This window comes from Pagrus pagrus (assembly GCF_965226575.1).
Source record: "Pagrus pagrus genome assembly, chromosome: 19".
NCBI classification, from domain to species: Eukaryota; Metazoa; Chordata; class Actinopteri; order Spariformes; family Sparidae; genus Pagrus; species Pagrus pagrus.
The window spans coordinates 2,481,155-2,509,051 of NC_140203.1; the positions used below are offsets into that span (position 1 = coordinate 2,481,155).

At 40.8% G+C, this 27,897-nt stretch overlaps 1 protein-coding gene across 9 annotated transcripts; it reads right to left on the reverse strand.

Annotated features, from left to right (window-relative positions):
- On the reverse strand, window positions 1-27,876 carry sbno1 (strawberry notch homolog 1; the record flags this gene model as incomplete). Of its 9 annotated transcripts, XM_084383505.1 has the most annotated exons (34): window positions 1-621; window positions 729-855; window positions 2,229-2,332; window positions 12,903-13,096; window positions 13,724-13,800; window positions 13,890-14,027; window positions 14,905-14,991; window positions 15,100-15,194; window positions 15,332-15,478; window positions 15,566-15,640; window positions 15,745-15,844; window positions 15,926-15,997; window positions 16,086-16,198; window positions 16,315-16,450; window positions 16,812-16,943; window positions 17,072-17,241; window positions 17,335-17,505; window positions 17,594-17,800; window positions 17,897-18,048; window positions 18,137-18,234; window positions 18,550-18,732; window positions 18,821-18,974; window positions 19,083-19,188; window positions 19,279-19,414; window positions 20,228-20,389; window positions 20,487-20,577; window positions 20,700-20,833; window positions 21,566-21,726; window positions 22,160-22,256; window positions 22,394-22,494; window positions 23,893-24,025; window positions 24,147-24,374; window positions 24,492-24,590; window positions 24,674-24,793. In XM_084383505.1, the coding sequence occupies 34 exons, from the start codon at window positions 24,791-24,793 to the stop codon at window positions 554-556; spliced, it is 4,368 nt and encodes a 1,455-aa protein (XP_084239631.1). In that variant the 3' UTR covers window positions 1-553. The 9 variants fall into 9 exon arrangements, with proteins under 9 accessions (XP_084239631.1, XP_084239630.1, XP_084239629.1 ...); XM_084383498.1 differs by lacking the exons at window positions 1-621; window positions 729-855; window positions 2,229-2,332 and adding exons at window positions 6,865-11,533; window positions 27,550-27,876; XM_084383499.1 differs by lacking the exons at window positions 1-621; window positions 729-855; window positions 2,229-2,332 and adding exons at window positions 6,865-11,533; window positions 27,256-27,508.
- Window positions 27,877-27,897: the final 21 nt, after the last annotated feature.

A 27,897-nucleotide genomic window follows, 5' to 3' on the forward strand; every position in this document is an offset into this window, starting at 1 on the left:
TTGAAAATACAATTTATTACACTGAGTAATAAATACATACAAAGATGCAAGTAACAGCATTTTCCTTTTTTTAATACCAAAACCAACCTCAACACGAATGAACTGATGCATTTGGCACATTTCTGTCCCTCACTCACTCAGTCACGTGTGTTATAGGGGTCTGAAAAACAGACCAAATTCTATCAAAAAGAAGAAGTCTTCTCCATCTACCCCTGTACAAGCCATGCACTGTCTAAGATTAACCCGCGGGCCCGTTCGCATGCATAAATCAACGTTTTAAATATGAAGTTGAAAACTAAGATCCCAAAAGTGGGGCATAAAAACACATGATACCCTCTCAATTGAATTCCAATAACCCACACATGATTTAAATGATCCTGCAGAACCGTCAGGAGTCATGAATTGTGTTTTTTTTTCTCTCTAGGAGCTTGCTTTTTCCATCCTTTGTTCATTTACTTCCTCTTGTCGAAGGAAATGCCATGCAAGTTATTTATTTTGTTTCATGAGACACACGCTGTTAGCTCTTCTTGCAGGGAGGAGTGTGTGCTTGCAGCTAGGACCTGGCGTTTCTCTCCGTCTCAGCCAAGCACTCGCGCACCAACCCTCTGGCGTGGATTATTCCTTTGAAGAAAGGCAAATATAATTTAGATTAACAAACTCTGAATCACCCGCAGCCACACTGTATGTTTTGCACTGGAACTGTTCTGCATATGAAGGTTTACACTTACCTCTTTTCAGTCTCTCCATTGCACTCTTACTTCCAGCATACGTGGGCCTGATCTCCTTTCCGAGCTCTTCGATGATGGCCAGCAGCTCTGCATATTTGTTCTGAGGCACTTGACTACCGGAGGAGCCCTGAACATCGAGCAAACAGAACAAGATAAGCCAGGTTCAACACAGTTCACACTGGGCTCTGTAGATGCAGAAGACACTCTTAATCCTGATAATATTTCAGCGAGAACAGAAGGAGCGTCGCCTTCAATACAGAAAATAAGCAATGTAAAATATTAATGTGTTAACAATCTGACAGCAAAATGAAAGCTGGAAAGAACAGACACTTTTTTAATCACATTATTTAATCTAATTTATTGATCCCAGTCATGTGGATCACTGGTGAAAGTCGTTTTCAGAACCTTTAATTAAAGGAACAGTTCACCCAAAAATGAAAATTCAGTCATTATCTCCTCACCTCCATGTTGATGGAAAGTCAGGTGAAGTTTCGTAGTTTCGCAGCAAAACAGCGTTGCAGCATTCTGCTAAACAACTGAAGTAGCTGGTGGTTGCACAAGCTTGACCGTGCGTCAAGGGTCATTTTCTTATTCTTTTTCCAGTTGTTCTTTTACGTTTTAAACAAGTCTCCAGCTGCTTCACTTAGGAGAATGCTGAAATGCTGTTTTGCTGTGAATGTTTTGAAGACTACAAAACTTCACCCGACTTTCCATCAGCATGGGCTGAGAAGATTATGACTGAATTTTCATTTATGTGTAGTAAAAGTGGCAATCCTGCATTAAAGAAGGTAAACCTGGAATCATCCTAAAACGTTTCAACTGACGGTGAAGTTGCTAAAACCCTTAAATTCACATAAAAATGAACAGAGTCTGGTTAGGTTTTGTCCACCACCGTCGTTGCTCCCCTTCTTTCGGTCGGAGAAGAAAATTATAGCAGACTAATCAATTGATTTTATCGTTTAATTTTTAAATCAATTACACTTAAGTAGTAGTTGCAGACCCTTAACTTTTCATTTTGTTGGGTCAAAAATAAATCAATAAAGGAATCATCCTAAAAAAAAGTTTTTGCTTTAGATTAAGTTGCGCAAACCCTTAAATTTCCATAATAATGAACAGAGTCTGGTGTGATTTTGTTCGCCCCTGCTGTTTTGTTCATCTGTAATATTCAACCTCCAACATAAAATGTTGCACACCATTTTATCATTTAATTGTTTGTTATTTTAAAACAAGTCTCCAACTACTTCAGTTGTTTAGGAGAATGTTGCAAAGATGTTTTGTCGTGAATGTTTTGAAGACTATGAAACTTCACGCTACTTTCTATCAGCATGGAGGTGAGTAGATAGTGACTGAATTTTCATTTTTTGGGTGAAGAAAAAGTAGGAATCCTACCCAGTGAAAATACTCCACTACAAGTAAAAGTCCATGTGTTTCTATTCAAACAGGTAGAAGCTTGATGAAATGCCTGTGTGGTTCAGTCTGTGTCAGTTTAATTTCAGTTACCTGTGAGAATCCCAGAGATGGAGGTCCATAGTCGCTCAGAAGCGGCCTGTAGGACTGCTGCAACGTGGCCAGGTTAGCTGCTGAGGGAGACTGGAGGCTTCCAACTGTTCAGAAAACACAAGATGTCATGAGTCAAGACCAGGAGGACCGAAACAGCCACATCTACATTTACAAGGGCTGCAACTAACATCTTTATTCTTTATCAATATATCTATTCATTACTTTTTTAATTATTTAGACAATAAAATATACACTGAAAGATACCGTCTCAGGACCCAAGGTACATCTTCAAATAGCTTTTTTTGAGGGAGAAATAGGTAGATATTTCATAAGAGTAAATCCTCACAATTAAGATACTGCAAACCAGAGCATGCTTGGCCTTATGCTTGATAAATCGACTCAAGCGATTAATTGCCACTGGGTTTTTAGTTGCCAGTGGTTAACTTTTTAACCTTACTCCTGTATTTTGTTCGGCTGTAATATTCAATCTCCAACACATTATCATTCAATTTTTTTTTAAATCAACTAATCGATCAATAAGTTTCTAAAAAATAAGGCAACGTTGGAATCATCCAAACAGAAAAGTTTTCGCTTTAGATTAAGTTGTTGAAATCCTTAAATTCCCACAAAAGTGAACAGAGTCTGGTGAGGGTTTGTCCTCCCCTCACACTGCTCCCCTGCTGCTTTGTTCGACTGTTATACTCAACCTCCACCACATTCTTCCCCTTTTTTTTTTAAATCGACTAATCAATAAATAGTTTCAATATACTTTTTTTTGTATTTTGTTGGCCCAACGTTAGGCAACACTTGAGTCAGAAGTTACAATCCTTAAATTCCCATAAAAATGAACGGAGTCTGGTGAGGGTTTTGTCCTCCCTCAGTTTTTTTTATTATTTTTTTTAAATCAACTGGTCGATTAATAGTTGGCCCAAAAATAAGGCAACACTGGTGCCATCCTAACAGAAAGTTTTTCTGTTCAATCCTTAAATCACCATAAAAATGAATGGAGTCTGGTGAGGTTTTGTCCTCCCCTCACGCTGCTCCCCTGCTGCTTTGTTCGACTGTAATACTCCAACACATCATTGTTCTTTGTTTTGTTTTTTAAATCGACTAATCAATAAATCATTTCAATACATATATTTTTTTATGTTGTTGGCCCAAAGTTAGGCAACACCGGACTCATCCAAACAGAAAAGTTTTCGCGCTTGCTTAAATCCCTTAAATTCCCACAAAAGTGAACGGAGTCTGGTGAGGGTTTTGTCCTCCTCAGTGTTTTTTTTTTTTTAATCAACTAGTCGATTAATAGTTGGCCCAAAAATAAAGCAACACTGGTGCCATCCTAACAGAAAGTTTTTCTGTTCAATCCTTAAATGACCATAAAAATGAATGGAGTCTGGTGAGGTTTTGTCCTCCCCTCACGCTGCTCCCCTGCTGCTTTGTTCGACTGTAATACACCAACACATCATTGTTCTTTGTTTTGTTTTTTAAATCGACTAATCAATAAATCATTTCAATACATATATTTTTTTACTTTGTTGGCCCAAAGTTAGGCAACACCGGACTCATCCAAACAGAAAAGTTTTCGCGCTTGCTAAAAATCCCTTAAATTCCCACAAAAATGAACGGAGTCTGGTGAGGGTTTTGTCCTCCCTCAGTTTTTTTTTTTTTTTTTTTTTTTTTTAAATCAACTAGTCGATTAATAGTTGACCCAAAAATAAGGCAACACTGGTGCCATCCTAACAAAGTTTTTCTGTTCAATCCTTAAATTTCCATAAAAATGAATGGAGTCTGGTGAGGTTTTGTCCTCCCTCACGCTGCTGCTCCCCTGCTGCTTTGTTCGACTGTAATACTCCAACACATCATTGTTCTTTGTTTTGTTTTTTAAATCGACTAATCAATAAATCATTTCAATACATATATTTTTTTACTTTGTTGGCCCAAAGTTAGGCAACACCGGACTCATCCAAACAGAAAAGTTTTCGCGCTCGCTAAAATCCCTTAAATTCCCACAAAAGCGAACGGAGTCTGGTGAGGGTTTTGTCCTCCCCTCACGCCGCTCCCCTGCTGCTTTGTTCGGCTGTAATATTCACCCTCCGACGCGAGATGTCCTCGAAGAGTCATAAAAAAGCTGAGAGGCAGATCAATCAGCAGCTCCGACCGAGGAGCATCATGGAGGAAACGGAACAAGGCTGGCTCAAGAAGACACAAGTGATACATTTTTGTCACCGCGTAACGGCTCCCACCCGGCGGGACCAGGACCCGGGACGACGGAGAATCGCATTTTACGAACCGCCGCCTCCTCGCCTCGCATCCCGGCCGTGTTTCTCGGCCGACTGATATCGCGGATGGCGCTCTTTTACATTAGTAATAATGGCGGATATGAATTAGCCTAGCTCCCAGGATCTGACCCTATATATATAACTGGACAAAAACTACAGACACGGTCTTTCTCCAGGTATTCTCCGAGACCCCGAATTTAACACTCGATTTAACGGACGGATACTTTGATTTCCCCCCGTTTTTTCTCCTTACCCTGGTTCCCAGAAGTTCCCGGAATGTGCTGATGGACATTGGGTTTATAAGACATTCCCAGAGACATTGTAAATTAAAGAAATAAAAATGACCCGAAATTCAGTGAAGCGTCTGTCTCTCACTTTTTGTTTACAACAGCGGCACCGGCAAATATGGCCGTCACTTTATATTGACACCCACTATGCTTTCTAACACTGATACTATCCATTGCGGGTTTATCATGTAGGGGGGAAAAAACACGGTTAAAACGTGATTTCCAGCAGAAAGGGACGGATTTCACACACGGTTTCGCAGATTTACTCAGCGACCCGCCGGGAAAAGTGGACTTTAAACACGACTTTTTAATTTAAAAAAAAAGGCAGTGTTTAGAAAAAAAAGTGCTCAAATGTCGCGTTTGACTTTTTCCCTCCTCACATTGCTGAAGTCTCCTTCATACATTACATTACGTTACATTTAAGTCAGAAAATTGTGTTTTTTTTTTGTAAAGTCGGTAACCGTGTCCGCCCGGGTGAACGTGCCCAGAGGTGAAGACTCACATTAACCCGGATGAGTTAGTGTTGAAGTGGAAAAATGTCTTTGTTGTGTCAAAGTGTGAGTCTTTCTGAGAGGAAAAAGAAGAAGAAAGAGAAAAGAGAGAGAAAGCAGCTGGAAGCAGTTTGCAGATACCTGTCTTTGTCTGTGGGGGCGCATCCATTGCTTCACATGAGAATCTGTAGTTTTAACATGAATAAAGAGGAGAAAGATAAGCAGGAGGATCCACTCCTGTTTTTTTTTTTTTTTAGGAGGGCATGTGGCTCCTCTCCCACTGAGCAGAGGAGATGAGCAGGAGTCCAGTTAAACCCTCAGTTTGTCCCATCAGGCCACATGGTGGGAGCTTTGGCCCAATCCTGGCCCCCCCAGTGTCCCAGTGTCCTGACCTGAGGGCCTCTGGTGTGAGAGGACAACCCCCCCCCCACACACACACACAAAGGAGCAGACACAAGACACAAGATGTGTGTTGGTAAATGTGCAGTAAATCAACAGCTTTAATTAAAAAAAATAAGCAAAAATATGTGTATTTTATGTAGTTTCATTATGAAATTGGCAAAAAGCAGCAGTGGAAGAAGTATTCAGATCATTTATTTAAGTGAAAGTACCAGAACATCACAAAAGATGAACATGTTTTGATTTTTAATTCTTGTTTTTCAGCGCTCAAAGTACAAATAACACACAGTAGACACAAATCAGATCCAAAACGTATATTATACACAGTAAATAAACATGGTCAGTTGTGGGAGAAGTATTCAGATCATGTACTTCGTTAAAAGTACCAGTACAACAACAAAAAAAGCATTTTTAATGATTAATTCAATTGTTTTTCAGCTCCAACAATACAAACAATACACAGTGGTGGCATGTAACTAAATACATTTACTTGAGTACTGTACTCACCCTTAGAAGATTACATTTTATACCACTCCACTACATTTATTCGATAACTTTAGTTACTATTACTCTGCAGATTACAGATTACAATTTTAATTAGATATATTTGATCCAATAATCGATCGACCCATAGTATACAGTAGATACATGTAAACATATGTATCATTTACTTTTACTTGTACTTTTGATAATTAAGTACGTTTAATATCAGATATTTTAAGATTGTTACCCGAGTACTACCACTAAAGTAATGTTTAAACACGATATCTTTACTTTTACTGAAGTATTCAGATCATTTACTCAAGTAAAAGTACCAGTTTAACAAAAAACTGCTTCAGAAGAAGTGTTTTTATTTTAGCTCCAGCAGTGCAAACAATACACAGCGGTGGCATGTAACTAAATACATGTACTTGAGTACTGTACTTACCTCAAATGTTTCCATTTCTGCTACTTTATACTCATAACATTTGAGAAGTTCAGTTACTTTGCAGATCACAGGCTGCATCAGAACCATAGCAGCACATTTTTAAATTAATTTATTTAATCTGCATTCTGATTAAATAGACAATAATCAGCGGACCCGTAGTTTACAGTATATACAGTACATGTAAATGTGTATGTTATATATGTGTCAGGAGGCAGGTTGTAGCTCTGTATCACAAACAAAAGCACCAGGAGGTAGAAGTATACCAAGCTTTATTGAGCATTGCACTCATCCATGTACAGGTCATGTTGAATATTTGTACAACTCTGTCAGTAGTGCAACTCGTGCAACGATAAAAGGAAAAAACAAAAAAAACAAAACAAAAAAAACAACAAGTCCTTCAAGTGTTATTCGACTTCAGAGGAGACGATCTGCTGTGGCATTCAAAAACAAAGTTACCAAGTCTGCAGCCCGGTACACGACGTCCCGAAAGACGAAATAAAAACCGAGCCGTTTGTTTATAGATCGGTGGACATTCAAGTTCAGAGACGTGACTTCCAATTCTGTCCGACAGTTTGAGATGTGCTGCAGGGAGAATCTCAGTTCTGATCCTTTTACAAAGTGTACAAAATGCACATTGGTATGATACAAAGACTTCTTCCTACTTTTTTTTTACTTGTTTCTGAACGCATCAGTCAAGAGCAGAAGAGAAAACACAGCTAACAACATGAACTAATCCACAGGTCGACTTTAATTATCAGCTCACGTGTGCAGACTTTGGTCTGAACCTTCCAGTGCAGATCTAGTACGATGCAGTATAGGACTGAGGAGGAGGCTGAGGAGGTACAACTACTCAACAGAAGCGATCGTCCATTTTAATTACAACTCGGCTGGAGAAAGCGGAGGAATCAGAGAGACACACGTGCTGTGAGGACTGTAAACACAGCTAACCACAGAGCCACAGAGCGACATCACTGAGCAGAGGTATAGAAGGAGCATTCGAGTTATGGTCATGCATCTCAGATACTTTTTGTTTTTCCAAAGAGGGTCTTTGTACGAGTTTAACCCCTGAGCAGAAGTCCATTTAAAAATGCCACAAAATAAAAAAAAAAAGAAGAAAAAAGATTAACATCTGAGCAGAGCACAGCGCTGCAGAAACCGGCTCTGAAACCTGTTTAAAAATCAAAATGTGATGGTCTTTAACACGGACATGCATTTCACAGTTCTCACACTTCCTTGGCTGCTTTATTGTAAATATCTGTTTCCTCTCCTTTGGATGACAGTTAGCGTCACAGACATCACACCTGACATCGAGGTAAAGACCAAAGGTGGTTTTAAATGTGCAACATTTTCAGGAACACTTGAAGCCCCGTTTTATGAGTGGTACTAAACATTTAATAAATGGTTTGTAACTCACTGTAACAGTAGTTTTAAAGGAACGGTTCACCCCAACATGTAAACTCCGTCATCATCTCCTCCCCTCCACGCTGATGGAAAGTCAGGTGAAGTTTCGTCATCCACAAAACATTTGTGGAGATTCACAGCAAGACAGCGTTGCAGCATTCTGCTCAACAACTGAAGTAGCTGGAGACTTGGTCAGGCATAATCCAAGTCTCCAGAAAGCCCCGAGATCCCAAATCGGTTAGAAAAGACGTTATTTACACCCTTTTTTAAAAGCTGAAGTCTTCACTGTCGCTGTTGAGCTAAAAGTGTGAGGGTGCAGGAGCTCAACAGCACATCAAGGGTCTAAATAATCATTTTTATTTCAAGAAGGGGCAAGAGAAAACAAACAAAATGGCGCCACAGCTCCTCCAGAAGCCCAGAGATCCCAAATTGATCTGAAAAACGTTGTTTACACGTTGATGCGCAGTCGAGGTGAAGATTTCAGTTTAAAAAAAAGGTGCAACAATGTATTTTCAAATCAATTTGGGATCTCAGGGCTTCTAGACAGTTGGATTACGCTAGATAAGCTGTGTGGAGCCATTTTACGTCTTGATGGCCTTCAGCTGCTTCAGTTGTTTAGCAGAATGCTGCAACGCTGTTTTGCTGTGAAGCTCCAGAAATGTTTTGTGGACTATGAACTTTCACCTGACTTTCCATCAGCACGTGGGGGAGGAGGTGATGACTGACTTTTCAGTTTTGGGAGAACTGTTCCTTTAAGTTTTTGTCCAACATAACCCCTCTTGTTGGCAACTCTAACTGGATGCTCCTAATGAATGACAAAGAAAAATACAGTTGTAATAATGTAAAACACGTCTTCATGCGAGCAGTTATGGCTACAGTGTGCTTCAAACCATTTATTATTAAAAGGGATCTTAAAGTTAAAGTGTGACCACTGCTTCATTTGTGAGGAAACGTCTGAAGAGAAATGCCTGGTTACACAATCTTACCGTTTCAATATTTATCTTTGGGAAACATTTTTCTTTAAATAGAAACCTCCGGAGAACAGACACTAAAATAACCAATTTTTTTTTCCACCAGTGCTTTGTTTAAGGCGCCTGACTGCAGCAGCTGTTTGTACCGATACTGAGGCAAATGTGACAAAACTCCCTGCTGTTAAACGATCCGTTCAGTCGGTCTTAAAAACACTGAACCGGGTTAGGATTCCTGTCATTCCTCCTGTTCAAACCAGCCACTTAGAGATGCCTTCTTCTCAGTGTGTCACCGGCCTCATTCTGTGTAAAAAATGTAGTTAATCTCGCGTCAATACGAGGCTTCAGCAGTCTGAGACGAATCATGTTTTTAACTTTGTCCCTCAACTTCAGCTAAACGCGGAAACATTAAGAGGGAATTTTGTATTAAAATAATTTAACCATAAAAGATATCCACTTCATTTGTCTATCTCAGATTGCTGGAGCGTCGCAGTGAGTTTGTTTTATACAAGAGGACAGTGGATTTTGTCCTCCATCTCTTCAGGGTCAGTATGAACCAGAGGAATAATTACAGAAGAAAAATGAGAGCTGGACGATTAATTCCTCAAAAAGCTAAATTTTTTTCAATAAGAAATAACAAAATGTGTGACAAACAGCATCATACTGAAGTCCTGTAGATCTGCAGAGACGCCCCGGGCCAAATACTTTTCTTCTCCAGATCTAAGAGGACATTTTTGTTTTTGTCCAGACCCCAATAAATGTCACATCATCAGGATTTTAATTGTTTTTTCAGCAAAAATATCTGTAACCGCATCGTGCAGCGCTACAAGACAGGCTTGAAAAACTGTGAATGTATCCTTTAATGTTACGTTACTAAAATAAAAGTAACTTTAATCAATGTGAGAGCCATGTGCAAAAAAGAAAGAAGGAAAGAGAAAGACAAACTGGTCTGATTACGATGTTTGTGGATTCTCACAATGAAGACATTTTTGGGCTTCGTCTTTGTGAGCGAACACAGAAAATCAGGAACTGAAGTTCTGCATCACTTCTTCTACGTCAAAGAACCGACTCTCTCTCTACATTAGTGCTGAATCATGTCAGAGGAGCAACCGACTGACAGTTTCCATCATATATTAATATCAGATTGTATTTAAGCATTAAATGTCCTCTTGTTAAAGGGTAAATCCGCACATTTATCACATTCAAGTGTGTTTACAGGTCTTGGGGAGTTACTACTGTGTATGTGAGAAGTGTAGTATAAAGCCCGTTGTGGCTCCAGAGGAAGCTGCCTGTGAGTTTGCAAAGACGCACTGTGGGTAATGTGGGCGCCAGGTTTTGAAAACACTGCACTCCTACAACACAGTTGGACTCATTACGGATAGTTTAGTAACACTCGTGACCACTTCCTGCTGTTCACACAGGACGGAGTAATCGAGTACCTGGAAAAAACTTCCGTCCGTGAGATACATAGCTGTTTATTCTCATTATGTGCTTTACTTTGAAAGGATCTCCAGGTTTTTTGCACAGCCTTCTGTAAATCAAGGCAGTGCTGATCAAATCTGAACCACGATCCTGTTCATTGTCGACTTCTCTCCTAAAATGTTTTCAGGAACATATTTTAGTGACTGTTTAGCCGCACGTCACCTTTTTTAGTCCACGCATTTTTCTTCCATTTCCAAACCTGGTGTGCATTACCCACAATGCAACAGAGGCAGCTCCCTCTGGAGCCACATAAGACTTCATACTGCCGTTTCCACACAGTCGTACTCCAAGAACTGTAAACACACTGTAATGTGTCAAATTGGTGGATTTCCCCTTTATTGAATCAAGGTAGTTCTCAGACTTTTTTGTTTTTCCCCCAATTCTGATTTTTATTATTTAGATCTCAGACTTTCAAAGACATGCTGGTCTTTGTCTCCTCCACCTTTGATCTGAACCAAGAGAAAGTCTTTGCTTCATACCAGGTAGTCCGGACTAAACATCTTAAAGCGTGGGTGAGGAGCGGAGAACTCGACAGCCACAGGCCAACACGCCCTCTAAAGGTTTCAACTCGATCAATATATCAACAAATCTTTTCACTCTGAATGTCAGAGGACAAAACGTCACCCGTCAAATCTCTCTAGGTGAGAACAAGAGTCTCTGGAGATTTAAAAAAAAAAAAAAAAAGGAAACCCTGAAATCTTTTCTCTGTACAACCACGGCTTTACATCTGAGGATCATCACAGCTCGGTGTGACACCTCCGACCCTCAGAGACATTAGGGGGGCGTGAGGGTGCAGAACAAGAGGGACAGCGGTCCTGGAGCCTGCAGTGCAGAGAGACTGATGAGTCAGATCCCTTCAGACCGGGATGTGAACTCGAAGGGGGTGGAGATGGGATCGATGCCCATGAAGCCGAGCGGTCCACCTCACTATGTGTTGGGTGCATGACTGAAACTCTGAGGGTGGAGCTGCTGCCGTTTCTGCTGCTCCTGCACAGCGAGCTGCTGGCTCTGGTCCGATGTTGACAGCTTGTTAATTAATGCAGACACACAGTTCGCTGGAATGATCAGTCCTGTGGATGAAAGAGACGAGCCTGTGAGACCGAAGACGTTGACATTTACAGCACAAATTAAAAGGAAAGGGTTTGATATTTTGGGAAATAGCTGATTCACTTTGTGGTGAGCGTGAGAGGAGAAGATCAATCCCACTGTCATGTCTGTACGCTAAAAATGAAGCTGGAAACTCTGATCATTCAATTCTGTTTAATGAAATCAAAAGTAGGATCAGTATCTCGCCGGCTACCTTTTGGTTTAGGCCTCCGCTAACTTGATTGGGAATAAAGTTATTTAATCTTGCTCTTCTAGTCTTTCCAAATGTTATCGGACCAAATGGATCAAATTCTGATAGTGAAACAAGTCACTGTGCGGTTGTTTTGCAGCTGCTTCTTTCATAATTTAAGCTTGTGGGAAAAAGTCTTTTGCCGTTTTTCCATCACATCTGCCGGCCTGGCTCTACTCGGTTTGACTCGGTGCGGCAGGGATTGGCATTTCCACCACAACTGAGTTGCCTGCTTGAAGGTGCGTCTTAAACCAATGACGCGCTTGTCTCCATCCCCACAGTGCTATCAAATAATCAACTGCTTAGAAAAGTGGCTCCATTATTTCATTTACAAAAATGTTTTTTCTACAACTGATAACTAAACATGATTCCTGAAACAGCTGAAAGTGAACACGATGAAACAGTAAAACTCAACAGCTGACTGAAAGAACAAACAGGACGAGAGAAACTAAAGAGATTCAGTTAGAAGCTACAAAAGTACTGAGAGCTGAACACATAGACTTTTAAAAACCTCTCTCAGGTTTCCTGCACAGACACAAGCTGAGTATCAACACACACTTCTTTGAGGGGGAGATGGTGCATGTTACGCAGTCTGTTTTGAGGTGGGGCGGGCGCCGCTTGGCCCTACTCCAGACCAGGTTCATCGCTGGCGCAGCTCAGCTGAATTCAGCGCAGTAAAACTGGCGATGGAAAAGTAAATCAGCGCTGCTCGGAGCAATATTTGATGAGTTGGGAATCAGACTCACAAAGGCTCTTTTTGTAAGTTGATTCTTAACTCCACAAAATAAAATCTGGATCTCGCTTTTAGTTTATAAATGTCTTACATCATCTGACAGAAAAACTTTTTAATGCCCTCTAAGGGCCTTTTTAGAGGGAAATCAATTCAATGCTTTTAAGTTTTTAAGACCTGCAGACATTCTGAACATGTTGCCTCGGACAGGGAACGATGAAGGGAGCTGAAAGTGGCCTTACGTTTCAAAAGGGGATCATGAGGATTTAGAGGCAAGATCGATCTTTTCATCCAGCTCTCGGAAAGCAATCACCTTAGCATGTTTCCCAAAGTGTCAAACAATTTCTTAAGGAGTAGCCGTCTTTCAACTTACCAACTATCCTCTGTCCATCTTCTGTTCTGAGGCGGACTATCTGCACCTTCACATTGGCTCCACTGACGGGAGTGAGCACCAGCTCCACCTCGTTCCACACGCTGAGCACCGAGCCACACAGAACAAAGTACGTCCTGCACCGAAGTCCGACTTCACACTGCAGACCCACCGACGCCTTCTTACAGTTCCCCCGCCTGTGGGCAGAATAACACACAAACAGCAAGATTAAATAACCATTTACAATACAAGATGGAATAAAACATATTCTAAGATGAATGATTTATGTCACGGCGAGGCTTAAAAGGATAAAGCTGGTGATATTCTGCATTTTTTAAGTGTCAACAAATCCCGAACCTTAGTAATTTCTGACTTACCCTGAAGCAACTGAAGTAAATCTTTAAATACATAGCTACATTTTTAAAAGGGCTGAGATATACGTTTTTAACAGCTGCTCACTTTAGTAATTAAATCACTCAAACAGGAGGAAATAGTGCATTTGTTGTGGACTATTTTCAGCGGTGGATTAATCCACATTTGATGATCTAGTGAGTGTATGTGGCAGCAGGACGGTGTGTGTGGGATTAAGTCAAAATAAACTACATTGTGTGTGTTCACTGCATTAAAGGAACTACAGTGTGACTCACTGATGTGTTTTTAATATTTTTGACAACAACTGAAGAAGATTTATCAGGATTTGATACACACACACACGATACCTGTTATTAGACACATTCATTGTTGGCGTTTTTATGAGACTGTTGACAGAGAAAAATGAAAGATATAAACAGACTAAACATTTAACAGATCTAAAATGCACGTACCAATACGCATGAGAGCAGATAAGTGCTGACGACTTGTACTGGTCAGTCCAGTGCTGCTTGGCGTCTTCTGATAAGACCTAACAGGGCAAAAATAAAAGTCGTGATTCACCATGTAAATCATTAAATGTTCTTCTCATGTCAAGCTCAATAAGGAATGTTGTGTAACCTTTTTAAACTTCTTCTTGATGTCTGCGTACGTCTCCAGTTTGAGCTGTCGGCCCGTGTTCGGCCGGTACACCAGGAACAGCCTCTTCTTGGTGTTCACCTCTTTGACCAGGATGGCGGTTTTCTTGTTGTTCCTCATCTGAAAATGAAATGCATGTTGGACTTGAAGGGTCTTTTCACTCCACTGATGTTTAATATACAGATCTGTTTACTCAGCACAGACAGCACTTCTGAGTCTGAGAAACAGGTGTATTTTATGTCTTCTGTGGCTCTATGAACACTGACTTTTATATTAAAAAGGTCTAATGGTTTCTTTCTTCCTCTCTGACAGTGAACTGAATATCTTCGTGTTGTGGACAGAAGACATTTGAGGACGACATCTTGGGCTTCGGGAAACACGATCGACATCTTTTACCATTTTCAGACATTTTACAGACAAAACAACTGGTCGATAGACAAATTAAGATGATGATTAATTGGCAATATAATAATAATCGTTATTGTTGTCAACTGTGTGTAACCGTTCATGGGCTTCTTGTAAGTCGCAGGACGATCTTGGTACATTTTTACATTACCAACATCACGGGTCATCACGATGCAAATTCTGCCACGAAAAAAAGGTGGAGATAAATCCTAGTCCCGTTTTAAAATAATAATCTTTGCAATGGCTAAAATGATTTTTTTTATTAGGAGCTTTGTGCAGGATTTAGTCGGCTGTCTGATCGGTACTGCACAGCTGCAACTCATCGGAGATCAGAAAGAAGTGAGATGTCCCACTCCTCAGCGACTTCTGTTAGCTCCAGAAAAAAAAAAAACACGATGTGTCTAATTCAGAAATACTATTGATTAAGACTTTTATAAACAAGTTTAACATCTTCTGGATGAAGTCTGATGAGGAAAAAAAAAAAAAACAGAAAGGCAAACTTGTCTCCTGTCAACGTGAAAAGAGGAAATCGTAGTTTTATCGGTGTTTAAAAAAGTGGTACAAGTGAGAAACACCCTCAGCCTTCTCGTACCTGTACATAGAAGCCATCATCTGGTCCGTTCTGTTCTGCCCAAGCATGCGTCGCCTCCTCCCAGGACATCCCCCTCTCCACACTCACCTGTGATGAGACACACAGGTACAAAGTCAGGTAATGCTGCTGCGATCCAACCATATCTCACAAGAGAACAGGGAGGTCAGAATGGTGTTTAAATAAAAATGAACATACAGTGTAGAGCTCAACATGTCCAGATGTGGTATAGCCCGGTGTGAGGAACTTCCTGCAGTCCACCTTCTTCACCTTCTCATCACCAGAGCCCAGATCTAATAAATGACATGGAGACAAAGATTTTACTCACAGTTGATACCTTAAAGATTAAACAAAGGCCCTCTGTCCCAGTTTAGCTTCTGCATTTGTGAAAACTGTGGGAAAATAACAGTGCGAATAATGACCGACTTACCAAGAATGCCCATGTCGTATCTGCCATTCTTCTTGGCCTCCTGGATGACTGCTCCCAGTGTGTCAGCGAAGTACTGGAACAAGGCGTTCTGCTGGTGGACCTCCATGCCCAAAATACGGTTCAGGAACTTCCCAATGTTGTTGTAGTCTGTAGCAGCAACAAAGAGCATACATTAGATTCAGGGGAACACACATTTAACAGCAATGTCACAACTTTTAACAATTTAAAAATCACCTTTGTCCAGTGAGAGCGTGCCAGATCTGTCCTCCACATTGATGAGGCCCACACCTATTAATCCTTTTTGAATTTCTATAGAAGAAATATATTTTTATCACTCAGAGGCAGAGATGACCATTGATTGATAAAAAAACAACAATACAGAAGTCAATACAGTAATCTAACACAAGTCATACCTTTGAAGAAATCACCTTTAAATTCAGAGGGCGGAGACACTAACGGAGAGTCGAGCTTTACGATAGACTTCATCACAATTTCCAGAGCGTTTCTGCCATACTGTAGCAAAGATAAACGTGAGTGAGTTACTGCAAATAAATAAATCTATAAGAACCACTCACAAAAGCTTGATGTACTTACTTTGTTGTCAAAATTAAACCTGCTCAGATCTCGAGTTTCTGTTGCTCTTCTGTCTCCGTGAGTTAGAGCTCCCTGTACAACAGGAACGTAACAGTTAATTACCTTTTCACAAATTCAAAGACAACAAATGCTGATGATTATACATTCAGTTAGTTCTCACCAGGCTCTCTAGTCTTTTGGCTACAATGGAAGCAAATCTCTGCTCTCCTGCCAGCTCTGATATGAGGAAGACATATTCTGGAGCTGTGACCTGGTTCGACCTGTGAGTTCTCCCTGTGACCAAACAAACAAAAGCAGAAGGTTCGGTTTATTTCTTCATTTATTTACATGAAATACGTGCAACAGGATGATCGATTTGAGAAGGACCGCAAGCATTAATATCTACTGACCGAACTGCTGTATCGCTCTGTCTGCGCTCCACGGCAGCTCCAGTGTCATGTGGACTCTCCGTCGCTGGTTCTTCACTCGACGATCAGCCTGCAGCGAGATACCTGAGCTGGCAGCTTCTGAGATGATGGCAATGTTCTGGATGGAAAGGAAAAGAAAGACATTAAAGACATAAAGTCCGTCAGCTCTGTCCAAAGATTTTTAGATCAGCCAGCGGCAAATTAAATCGCTCCGTTGGCCGTACACAGTAACACAGATTATGAGCCTGATTCCTTGAAGCAAACTGGTTTGTTACGAGGTGCTTTCACACTGAAGCTTTTAGGCTGATAGGAAACCTGTAAATTTGGCTGTTGTGGACTAAACAACCAGGGTTGAGACCACCTGAAAAGCTGCTGCCGAGCTATAAATATTAATCCCTTGGGCCAAATGAATTGAACTTTGGGTGTGAAATGATTGAATAATGACTAATGATTCAAATTACACAATAACTTTTGTTTACCTTCTCTCCATCCATGAACCTCTGCTTCTCTGTGAGATTCAGGATTTCCACCGGGACGTCCAGCTCAGAGCGAGATTCATACGTGATGCTGCCATCGTCATTACTGACCACGCGACCTTTGCGGCCAGTCATCTGAAGCACAGTTGAAGAAACAGAAGTGAGTTGAGACACAAACAAAAATCTGAGTCCGCTTTAAAAAAAAACAGACACTACAACAAAAAAATAAACCCTTTAAGCTACATAAGAATATGTTTTCATACCTCAGCTACATTTTCAGGTCCCCCCAGTTCATCGATGAGCTCGTCCAGAGTGTTGGGCGGCAGCTCTTCGGCGACCTCCTCGAGCTGATCCAGCAGTTCTCTCTTCATTTTCTGGGCGTGCTCCACTGCGTCGTCTCCTGTTACGAAGCTATCCTGACTCTCTGCCTTGACTTAAGAACAAGTAAAAACACGACATTCATTAACTGTCAGACGGCTCAATCAGAGTGTTGTAATTCTGCTCTGCCGTGTGGTAACATGCTCACCTATCGCAGGTGCGCTGGGGGGGTTAACAGGGGCAGTGAAAGCAGGCCTGGTGGAGCCCAGCCCGGAGGCTAACAAGGCACTTTGAATGGAGTCTGGATCGATACTCCTCCTTCTCTTTTTCTTCTTCTTCTCTTTCCCTTTCTTTGGTTCTTTTCTGATGAGCCATGGATCTGATGAAGACATAAAGGTGTTGCTGTTAGCACTGAGTTGGATATAAAAATATTCATTTAACTTTGACAACCTTCCTCGAAGTCTCACCGTCTTCCCCATCGTCACCAGACTCGTCTCTGAATGGGTTGAAATCATCGTCTTCATCCGCCGAGCTGATGGACTTGAAGCTGTCGTCGCTGTCTTTACCGGACTCTCTGTCTGACTCCTCTGATTGGCTCTCCTCGGAGCTGGTACCTGACAGACCGCCATGCTTGCGAGGCTTCTTCTTCTGCTGCTGCTTTTTGACCTCTGAACCTGGAAACATGATCAGAGAGTGAAGTGAATAATGTTTGAACAGAAATGACAGACTCAGTTTAAATAAGTTCATCATTATCTTAAGGGCTTTATTACCTTTTCTTTTCTTGCCCTTCTGTTCTTGCTGTGCTGCCGTGTCACAGGGAGAGGGCGTCTTCTTGGCTGAGAGGTCGATACCCAACAGGCTGTACAGCTTCTGTCTGTCAGGAGCTGGAAAGTGCTTCTCAATCAGGGACTGCAGCACACCCCTGCAACAAACACAATTTGTTACTGTGACACACAATCATAAACAGGAGAATGTACGTGTGAGAGAAATCATCTTCAGCCTGTCCGTACTTTGCAGTCGACACAAAGTCATTGAGCTCTCCTCCTCCTTCCTCCAGAGCCTCCAGTGTTCTTGCTTCTCCAGTGGACTGAAGACCGATCACCACACACTGCAGATGAAACAGCTCGTCAGTATTTTACACAACGAGGACCCTGATGAACAACTAACTGTTAGGCGTGTGTAACTTTAGGATAGCCAACACATCAAGAGGTGTTTCAAGAAAGCACTGAGTAGCTTTTGTGTAACAAAGCACGAGGACCTGAGTATCTTGGGCTCAGGTTACAGGTCAAAGTCTTTGTAGTGTTGTAGTGTTGCTGGGATTGAGAGCTTCACACAAGATCTGAGAGTATATAAACGAGATCATAATCTTAATTCAATTAAATCCGCAGCCTTAAATCTTGTTATATTTCAACAATAGTCCCACCTTTCCGTTCTGGACCTCCTCTCTGGCGAGCTGGACCACTCTGCGGACTTTAGAGGCGATGCAGAGGTATTTGAAGAACCTCTGGTGAGCCGACCAGAACTGGCCCCACATGGACTTCTTCATGCGCTGCTCCGCGTCCATCAGGTTCGCAGCCTGCTGGAACTTCTCACGTGCACTCACCCACTGGGAGAAGCAGGAGAACATAATTAATTAATTTACTTAACTTATAAGCTTCAAATAAATGTATATACACTTATTTTTATGTGCTTACCAGCCTCACTGATTTGTTGTACATGTGGATGTATTTCTGAGACAGGGGAACCTCCTCGATCTTGAAAGTCACACCTGTGAAACTCAACTGCCTCGCGATGTACATCCCCCTCAGTTTCATGTCCATAGCGACGATCTCCATGGCGCCAACACCTCTGAAAGTAAAAAACAAACATTGAGACTTGTTCCACTCGCCGCCCGTCAAGCTTTCAGTTGATTTTCTTTTGTGAAAAGTTGTTTCACCTGCTAAGAGAGACATTTACCTGCGCTCAACAGCTTGGATAAAGTTGCCAAATTCTCTGAAGGGAGTTTTGGGGCCCCAGATGCCCAAACGATTCATATAGGCCATATTTCGCGGTTCAGAGGCACCTAACATGGAAAAGGTACATTTCACAGAATTTACCATTGAGACTGACAATCCATTCAAAAAGCAGATCTCATGTGATTCTGTCTACTGACCTGTAGCACTTGCATACACGACCCGAGCTTTGGGGAGTTTGTTCTGCAGTTCCAACACTGCAAGTCCAGTTTTTGTGGGTTTGGATGAACCGACTGGACACACATTTTTGGCTTTGTGACACTCGTCATAGACAATCTAAAGACATCTGGTTGAGGAAAGTCATCACACTTCTTAAAAAGGTCTACAAGGATCTAAATAACCTAGATTCAGTAAAGACAACGTGTCTTCTCTGAGACTAGTGGAAACAAAGTGTCCAAAACACACATTTAGGTGTTTTTACGGCCCAAATGCAAATGATTGCATCTGGGTCACCAACCAACAATGAACCTCCGAGTTAAGCTCATGGAATTTTTTAAAGAAATAAAGTAGAAACTTCTACTTTTTCAATCTTTGTCCGATACCTATCTATATGATGTCATCTTGTTCTTGGTGTCGGGCAAAATTTAAATATTAGCTCCTTAGCGAAATAAACGTTATATCACAACACAAACATTACTGAACTAATTTCTGACAATAGCCTTACAAAACAATAAAGCAAGTCTGGGCAGATTGTACCAAAAACAAGTGTGGGCAGATTACTGCAATATAACCACAAGTCGTTAAATTCATTTCATCATTTAGCAGTTTGATGTGATAATAAAATGACGGAGCCCCGCTCTGTTGAACGAAGCCTGAACGAAGAAGCAAACTGTCAGAATCAAAAAACCAGTTTGAGCTGATGACGTCAGAAATTAGTTCAGAAACGTTTAAAACTGTGAAATTAATGACCCATATTAGATGAGATGATGACTTTTTGCTTATTTGAACATAAACTCGTACGGTTTCAGAAAACAGTACGAGTTTAAATGTGACCCTATTCACCTGAGGTGACTTCCCTTAATATAGCAAAGCAGTCATGATTTCCTGAGATCATCTTTTCTAAGAACTGATGTCCCCTTGAAAGGATACGACTCCGTCAAAGTCCTCCCCGCACCAGTGGAGGAGCTGCTGAAATCTGGTCTTGTACTTCCCTCCTGATTGGCTCTCTCCTATCAAGGAAGAGTAGGTGGCGAATATCACACCTTTCTTCACACTCCCATTGTGTTTCGAAGAGATTTTTCCATATTTGAACTGTAAATGTAAAAGTGGAATTGAGTCACACGTTGACATAATGAAGCCAGTAAACTCCTCTTATTGTGTTCATCCTTGTATCATGAACGTGTCTTACCTTGTTCAGTGAGTGAACCTGGATGTTTTTGGCTCCGATGTCTCTTAAATCCCTTTCAGCGTCGTACTTTAAGTCATTTGAGACACTGAACCTGAACAGAAGAGGAGAAAATATAAGTGATACAGTGGAGGTAATTCTGTATATCTATTTGGAAGGTAACAGATTGTAATTCTGTGTTTTAAATATAATATCTAATCGATTCTGAGTATTTACCAAAGTGATCTCTTCCTGCCTAACAGGTAATTCTCATAGATGACCCCTGCAATGGTCCGGCCTTTCCCCACACCAGCTCCATCGCCAATCAAATACGCAGCTCGATCACCACCGGGGAGGAATGTCTCATGTTGCTGCAAGAACCAGAAGACACACAGCGTCAGCTTCACTCTAAAATGTATTTTAGTTTGACTCATTTGATTCGTTTCTGTGGTGAAAGGCATCCAAGTATAGTTAATCTAGTACTGTACTTTTGGGGGGCTACTTTTCCTGAGTATTTGTAATTTCTAGTACTTTATTTCCACTCCACTACATTTATTTGATGACTGAAGTTACTTTGCAGATTATATGCTACATCAGGCCCAAAGTAATGCTGTTTTAAATCAAATTATTTTATTGGCAATCAGATAAAAATACCCGATCTGATAATCGGCCAGGTTGATGATCGGCCAGATTGACGATGTAAAAATGTGTTTAACTTACTTTTGATACTTAAAGTATCTGATATTAGATATACTTAAGACTTTTACTCAAGTACTATTCATATGAGTGACTTCCACTTTTATCAAAGTAATATTTTAATACAATATCTTTACTCAAGTATGACTAAATTGAATTAATTTACTGTTTAAAAAAAATAAACATTTTATTTACAGGGCACTTCATTCAAGACACATTGCAAATGAAATCTGGGAAAAATAACCAAGATAAAAAACACAATTCAAGTAAAAAGTACAGCAAAACATAAAATTAAATATTAAATGCAGTTTTTAGAGATACATTTTGTTTTCCGCTGATCTGTGAAACACAAAATCATTTACTTTTTGCACATTTTATTATTTCAATCTACTCTTTTATTTCCGTACCTGAGAAGCGTACGTGATGGCTTCCAGCTGCAGCGCAGACAGGCAGCCACGGTCGATAGTTTCTTCTGGGATGGACATTCTGTACCAAACGTCTGGAGGATTGACACTGGACAGGGAACTGGTCTCCACCACAGGGTCAGGATGCCGCAGACCAACTTTTACTGCAATGACAAAGTGACTGGTCAGTGGATCAGGACATTAACAACAGCAGGCTGAGTTTGTTTGATTTGGGAGCCATCGATCAGGACTGATGCAGTGCACGACTGTTATCACTCCGTCCATTTTCATTAGGCCTCAGCACAGCACTGCTCTGCAATTGTTCTCACAGTGGCTTGGTGAATAAATATATGTCCACACCTCGCTGTTACATATACTTACAGCTAACCTTTATATTCATTGACTGGCCTCATGTGTTTTTTTAATTCTTTAAACTGAATATTTTTGGGTCGTGGATCAAACAAGACATCTGAGGACGTCATCTTGGGCTTTGGGAAACACTGATCAACATTTTATAAACAAAACAACCAATCGATTAAGATAATCCGAAGATAATTAACAATGAAAATAATAGTTCGTAGCAGCAGTCACACTTACATTTCATTGGCATGTACTCCGCGTATGTTTCTGCGTGACCCAACTCATCTTCCTCTTCCTCCTCAGGCTCGTCTTCCTCCTTCATCCCTGGGAGTTTCTGTAGATGCATCAACATAATGAGACACCATGTTCTCACAATATCCTTCTGATTATAAACATCTCCTGAAACGGTCTTTAACATGCTGACATTTAGCAGAATTCAGCATCTTTCTGTTACAGTGAAATAATATTTACCAGAGGATGTGTGAAGTTGTGCATTTTAATGTTGTCATTAATCCAGATCCTGGCAGCATCTTTCCCCAAAACTTCTTTCTTGACTCCGTTGTTCATTTCACCTGAAACACCAGAAGAGACCAGAGATGTTGCTGAAACAGTTCAGGTTTCTGACCAATGTTTGAATTTTCGATTGTTTTGAGGAGACTGCTGAATCTCAGCTTGGTTATTCCACCATCTCATTATTTAGTTAATGTCACTGTGGATTTTAGAGCCGCAGTTACAGAAAATAAATCAATTCCAATAAAATGTATGCACAAATGACAAACATTACCTTTCAAAGCCTCTTAAATGTGAGAATTAGCTCATGAGTGATGCTTTTATTCGTGTAATGTGATAATTAACTCAATAACTTTGGATTATGGACTGCTGATTTGACTAAAGGAAATGATTATGTCCGTTTTTCATCATTTTCATACACATTGTGTACGAAAATTGAGTATTAAAATAATTGTTAGGTAGCACATTTATTAAAATAGATGCAGATCAGACTGAGAGCAGTTTAGAAATTCTCATTAAGTTTTTTTTTTTTTTTGGAGCTAGTAAAAGCTTTTATGTCTTCAGTTTTAAGAATTTTCTTGTGTTGAGGCCACTTGTAGGATTTCATATTATTATTCTTTATTTAGGTATGGCAGTAAATGTCATAAAGGCAAAGGCAGTATCATTTTTCTCCGCCATCCAGTTTTTACATTTTAGGTAAATAAGCATACGGAACAGTAACAAAAAAAAAAAAGAAAGAGAGAGAGAAAGAAGGAAGAGAAGAGAGAGAAACCATAAAGAACTTTGTACAGTTTGGGAGAGAAAGTGTGCACATACATGTCCATAATGTCCTTACAGGAGAGAAGTGACCAACATGATTCTTAGGTAGGTGAGGGGGGGGGTTATGGGTAGTCTTCAGCATGTATGGGGGGAGCGGAAGAAATTCTCATTAAGTTTTAATGTTTTAAACTAATAAAGAAAGTGGATCGGAGAGGGCCCTCAGCTTCATTAAAACGTTTAAAATAGTCAGAGCTGTAACACACAAGACACATTAAACCATAATTTTCTCTTTATTTTAAAGTGATATTTTCCTTTTATTCGGCCTCATATGAAGAGTAAGGACCGCTTTGCTCTAAACATAAACGGAAAGTCCCAAATGCTCTCTGCTGTGATTTGAACCAGAAATATTTATGATATCATCAACTAACTGAAAAACCTGGAAGACACATCTGGAGAGCAGAGCCCTCGAAGAATTAACACCAAACCCTACAGCTTTTAGCTCATTATGTTTATTCTCCTAAAACCTCAATAAATATCTTATAAGATTCCCAAAATGGGAGTGATTAAAACCATTTATCACATCTGCTTACTTAATATTAATTGGAAATAGAAGATATTAATAGTCCTCAGCTCTAATGAATAAAAAAACAAACACATCTAATTGCACATTCAAATTAAACCAAACAATATCAATAAATGACCTGTCGCAGTTGCTGTTGCTACTGGTGTAGTGATGTCAGGTGGAGGCTTCAGCTTCATGAGCTCCATCAGACTGTTGCCCTTTGGACCTGTCTTCACATTGCCGGTCCGAAGGAGGTCTTTCAACTGAATCTGCTAAAAAAGAAAATTACAACGTATGATGAGCAAAACCAACAGAAATACTTCTGCGCTGTCCTCTCATTTCACCACGAGTCTGAGATTTTGAGGAAGGAAAAGATGTTTTCCACAAATGTACCTGATCTCTGTTTGAAGGCACGACTGTGGACACTGAAGCAGGAATACTTGTGGAGGAGGGGGTCGAGGAACCTCGCAGGGCTGAGTTAGCAACATGGACCACCTTGGTGACAGTTATGGTGTGTTTGATATTGTTTGCGGCTGATTGTTTGGTCACAGTAGCTCCAAGTGACGGCAACTGATTCAGCTGATTTAAGACAAACGTGGTGGTTGATGGCTGAGGTTTGTGCTGTTGGAGACATTAGGCAGAGAGAAAAATGGATTTTAATACCACAAGACAAAGCATTAGGAGCGTTATCACATTGTGTCTTCAATAATTAATTAAGTTAATGTTCTGTAATCTCACCCTGATAGTAACTATAGGGACTGGAGCTGGAGGCTCCGTTCGAACAACGTCCATTGACTCCGTGCCCACACCAACATCCAGGGCACTGATGGAGATAGACTGGAAGAGGAACAGAAAACAGAACGTTAACTATGAAAATATCAATAAATCTCGTCTAGAACAAGAGCAGAATTTAATCTTACTTGCTGGGTTGTAGAGGGCTGTGCAACATCCTGAGCATCAACGTCAAACAGGCCAATATCATTTGGGCAAATGCCGCTCTCACTCAGGGCAGCGAGAAGTAAATCCTGTCCAGGATCCATCTGCAAGACAAACGTACGTGTCCTTACGTTAATGTCTATCGTTTACAGTGCCGACAATATTTGTTCTTAAATAAAAATGGTTAGCGTCAACAGAAAATACATCCCATCAATTTTGATAGAAAATGAATGTACATGTTACATTTCACACAAAAATTTCCAGATAATTTGCAGTTTCTAGTTTCTCAAATGTGAATATCCAACTTTAGTTTATTGTACATGATATTAGATTAAATTTCCATTGAGATTCAAGAATATCCTTCTGGATTAATAAAGTTTTATCTCATCTATAACTGGTAATAGAAACATTTTTACGCTTCACTATGAGGTGAATATTGAATGCACACCCGGGAAAAGTTAGTTTAACTGGTGAACCATTTCTATTAAAGACTAAATGATTGAATAAAATAACATTATGTCCTGTGTTCTTGTTATTTACGACGGAAAAGGAAAACAGACACAATCTTTTTTGTCTTTGCAACAGCAGTGTCAACAATAATTACCATCAGGAAACACTAGGGGGTAAAAGCTGTCTGTAACCACTTCAAATAAAGAAATGTGAAGATGTTTAATACAGCTTTAGGATAATGTAGCATAAAAACATTAACTTTATGCAGATACGACTCAATTTTAAATTCAAACGTGCGGTGACATATCATGAGAGAACTTCACAGTCTTGTGCCATTTTCAACAAACTCTAAACTTTTCACAACATAATGACACAGTTGGGAGTTCAAGGTTACACTGCCTGCTTATTCCCAAATTAAGTTGCTTTTTGTCAAGTGTTTCCAAAAAGACTCATCTCTGCTTGAACAACTGGATGAACCAGACATCGCTAACAAACACAAGCACGTCGATAATCATAAAATCTAATAGATTAAATGTCAGAGGATGCAAGAGATAGACAATAAATTAAATGTTTTATCAAATCCGACACAAGCAAATGGCTTTTCACATCTTGAAAAATGGTTTCAGTCCACGAATAAACAAACGCAGAGACCAGACTTCTTTAGGGTTCAGGGAGGAGGGAAAAAGTGAGTTTTAACACAGCAAATCTTATCAGAGCGATGAAATATTTAATCATCCATCTTTGCTCACGGTAACATGGTCGGTCTCACCTTCAGGCGTGTATAAACTACCAGTTATGGTCTTTTTAAAAGCCAAAAATGTTAAATCATTCATTAGTAGAAGACAATTATTGGTTATCAGTATTGGCACACAAAAAAAATCCATGTCCTGCATCCCGTTGATTTCAACAGCAATGAATGAATACATGCAACGGTAATGTTTACAAAGTACAACTAATACAATAATGTGATCACAACGAAATGTATGCACTAAAAATCACAATTACAACCCACATGTATAGCACACGTGTGGTATCAAAAACTGAATGCCACTGAAAGTCAAAACCCCGTTTTCAGATGAAAAATAAGCCAGCGATACGTTTTTACATCCGTTATATAAATATCAACCTTTAAAAAACACACAGGTGAAGTTATTTCAATCTGATCCAAACTAAAATATTCAAAGTTCACCTCGCTGTGTCTCCTCCTGCACCGCACGCCCGAAAAAATGAAAATACAAAAAAATGCAAGTTAACACTGTGATAACTTCATTCAGTTAAAATCGAGGTTAACGACAGAAGAATATAAATGATCCATGTCCCAGAGCAACGTCTCCACAACCGCTCCGGTTCGAGACTTGCTCCAAAGTGACCCAAAACAAAACACGTGTTTGCCCCACTGTGCCGTTCAACTTCCTGCTCCCTCTGACTCAACGTAGCTCCCCCCCCCCCTCCCGCCGCCCCTCGACTCCTCGTTAGCTCAGCTGGTTAATAATTATATTAAAAACACAACACCAACGATGCAGAATCGGAACAAACATGTCAACGGCCAATAAAGCTGACGTTAATTCGCGGTTGCTCACACTCGACTGGACACCGTCGCACCAGAGGAACTGGCCTGCTTGGACCAGGGTGACACAGCTTAGCTCTGCTAGCTTGCTCACTAACCGAAAGCTAACGCACTGAACTCAAAGACACTTTCACATTCATGTCAGTGACACGACAGGCAACGTTTAGCTACGCATTTACGAACTAACAGAGGGAAGCTAACATGGCTACTGGCAAACACTCGGCAGCTACAAGATTAGGAGAGAAATCTGTTAAATGTTAGTAACGGTAACCACGGAGACTTACTTGTTCTCACAAATGTCAGAAGCTTTAAACGTTGTTCCCGTTTGTATCCCACACATGTGAACGTGCATTTAATAACTGAGGGTTGCTTGTTTTCTTCCAACTTAGTCCCTCGTTGAGTTAAAGTGTACGTTTTGTGTGAAACGCAACGAGTTTTTAAGCTAGCTCGTTACGTTGGTGCTGCCTGATCTTGATAACGAGTTCCTAATAAATGACGTTAGCACGCTCACACAGCGGTAACACCGAGTTTACAAAACACCACCTTCACCTGGGTGTCACAGCGTGTCCTTCCCGACCTAATCCACAGCTGCGGGGCACGGCAGGTGCGTTAGCTAACTGCCCCTCGCATTGTTGTGATGTTGTTGACGGGGCTCTCGCGCACTGTGTCATTGCTGTCGCTAGCTAACGTTAGCAACGCGGAGCGAGCTAGCGTTAACGTTAACCCAGCCTCAAATAGCAAATAAACAATTTTAACATTTCCGTAAAGTATCAGCACAACTTTGCGTCGTCAACGACCGGAGGTGTCGGTGTTAAATCAGCTCCCGCGCTGCAGTCAACTTACTTGACAGCTGAACGGGCGCTCCGGCTCGCGGTCGGCAGCGATCAGCAGTTGGGGTTTGTTGTCCTCTTCGCTCCGCCGCGCTCACGCCATCTTTTTATCAAACGCTCAGCCGCATGCTGGTCACGTGACGTGCAGGCCGACAGCGGGCGTTTTTACCGTCAAACTCCTCGACGAGCCTCGATAAAAACGGGTCTGCGGACAGCTGCAGGGCGTCCCTCCACCACAATAAAGCGACACAAGCGAGAAATTTAGCATTTCTAAAAGGTTAGCACAAACGACAAACATAGCAGAGTCAGCGAGCTAATACAACATCACGTGACCCCGCGAAGTCTCGGCAGGAAGTGACGT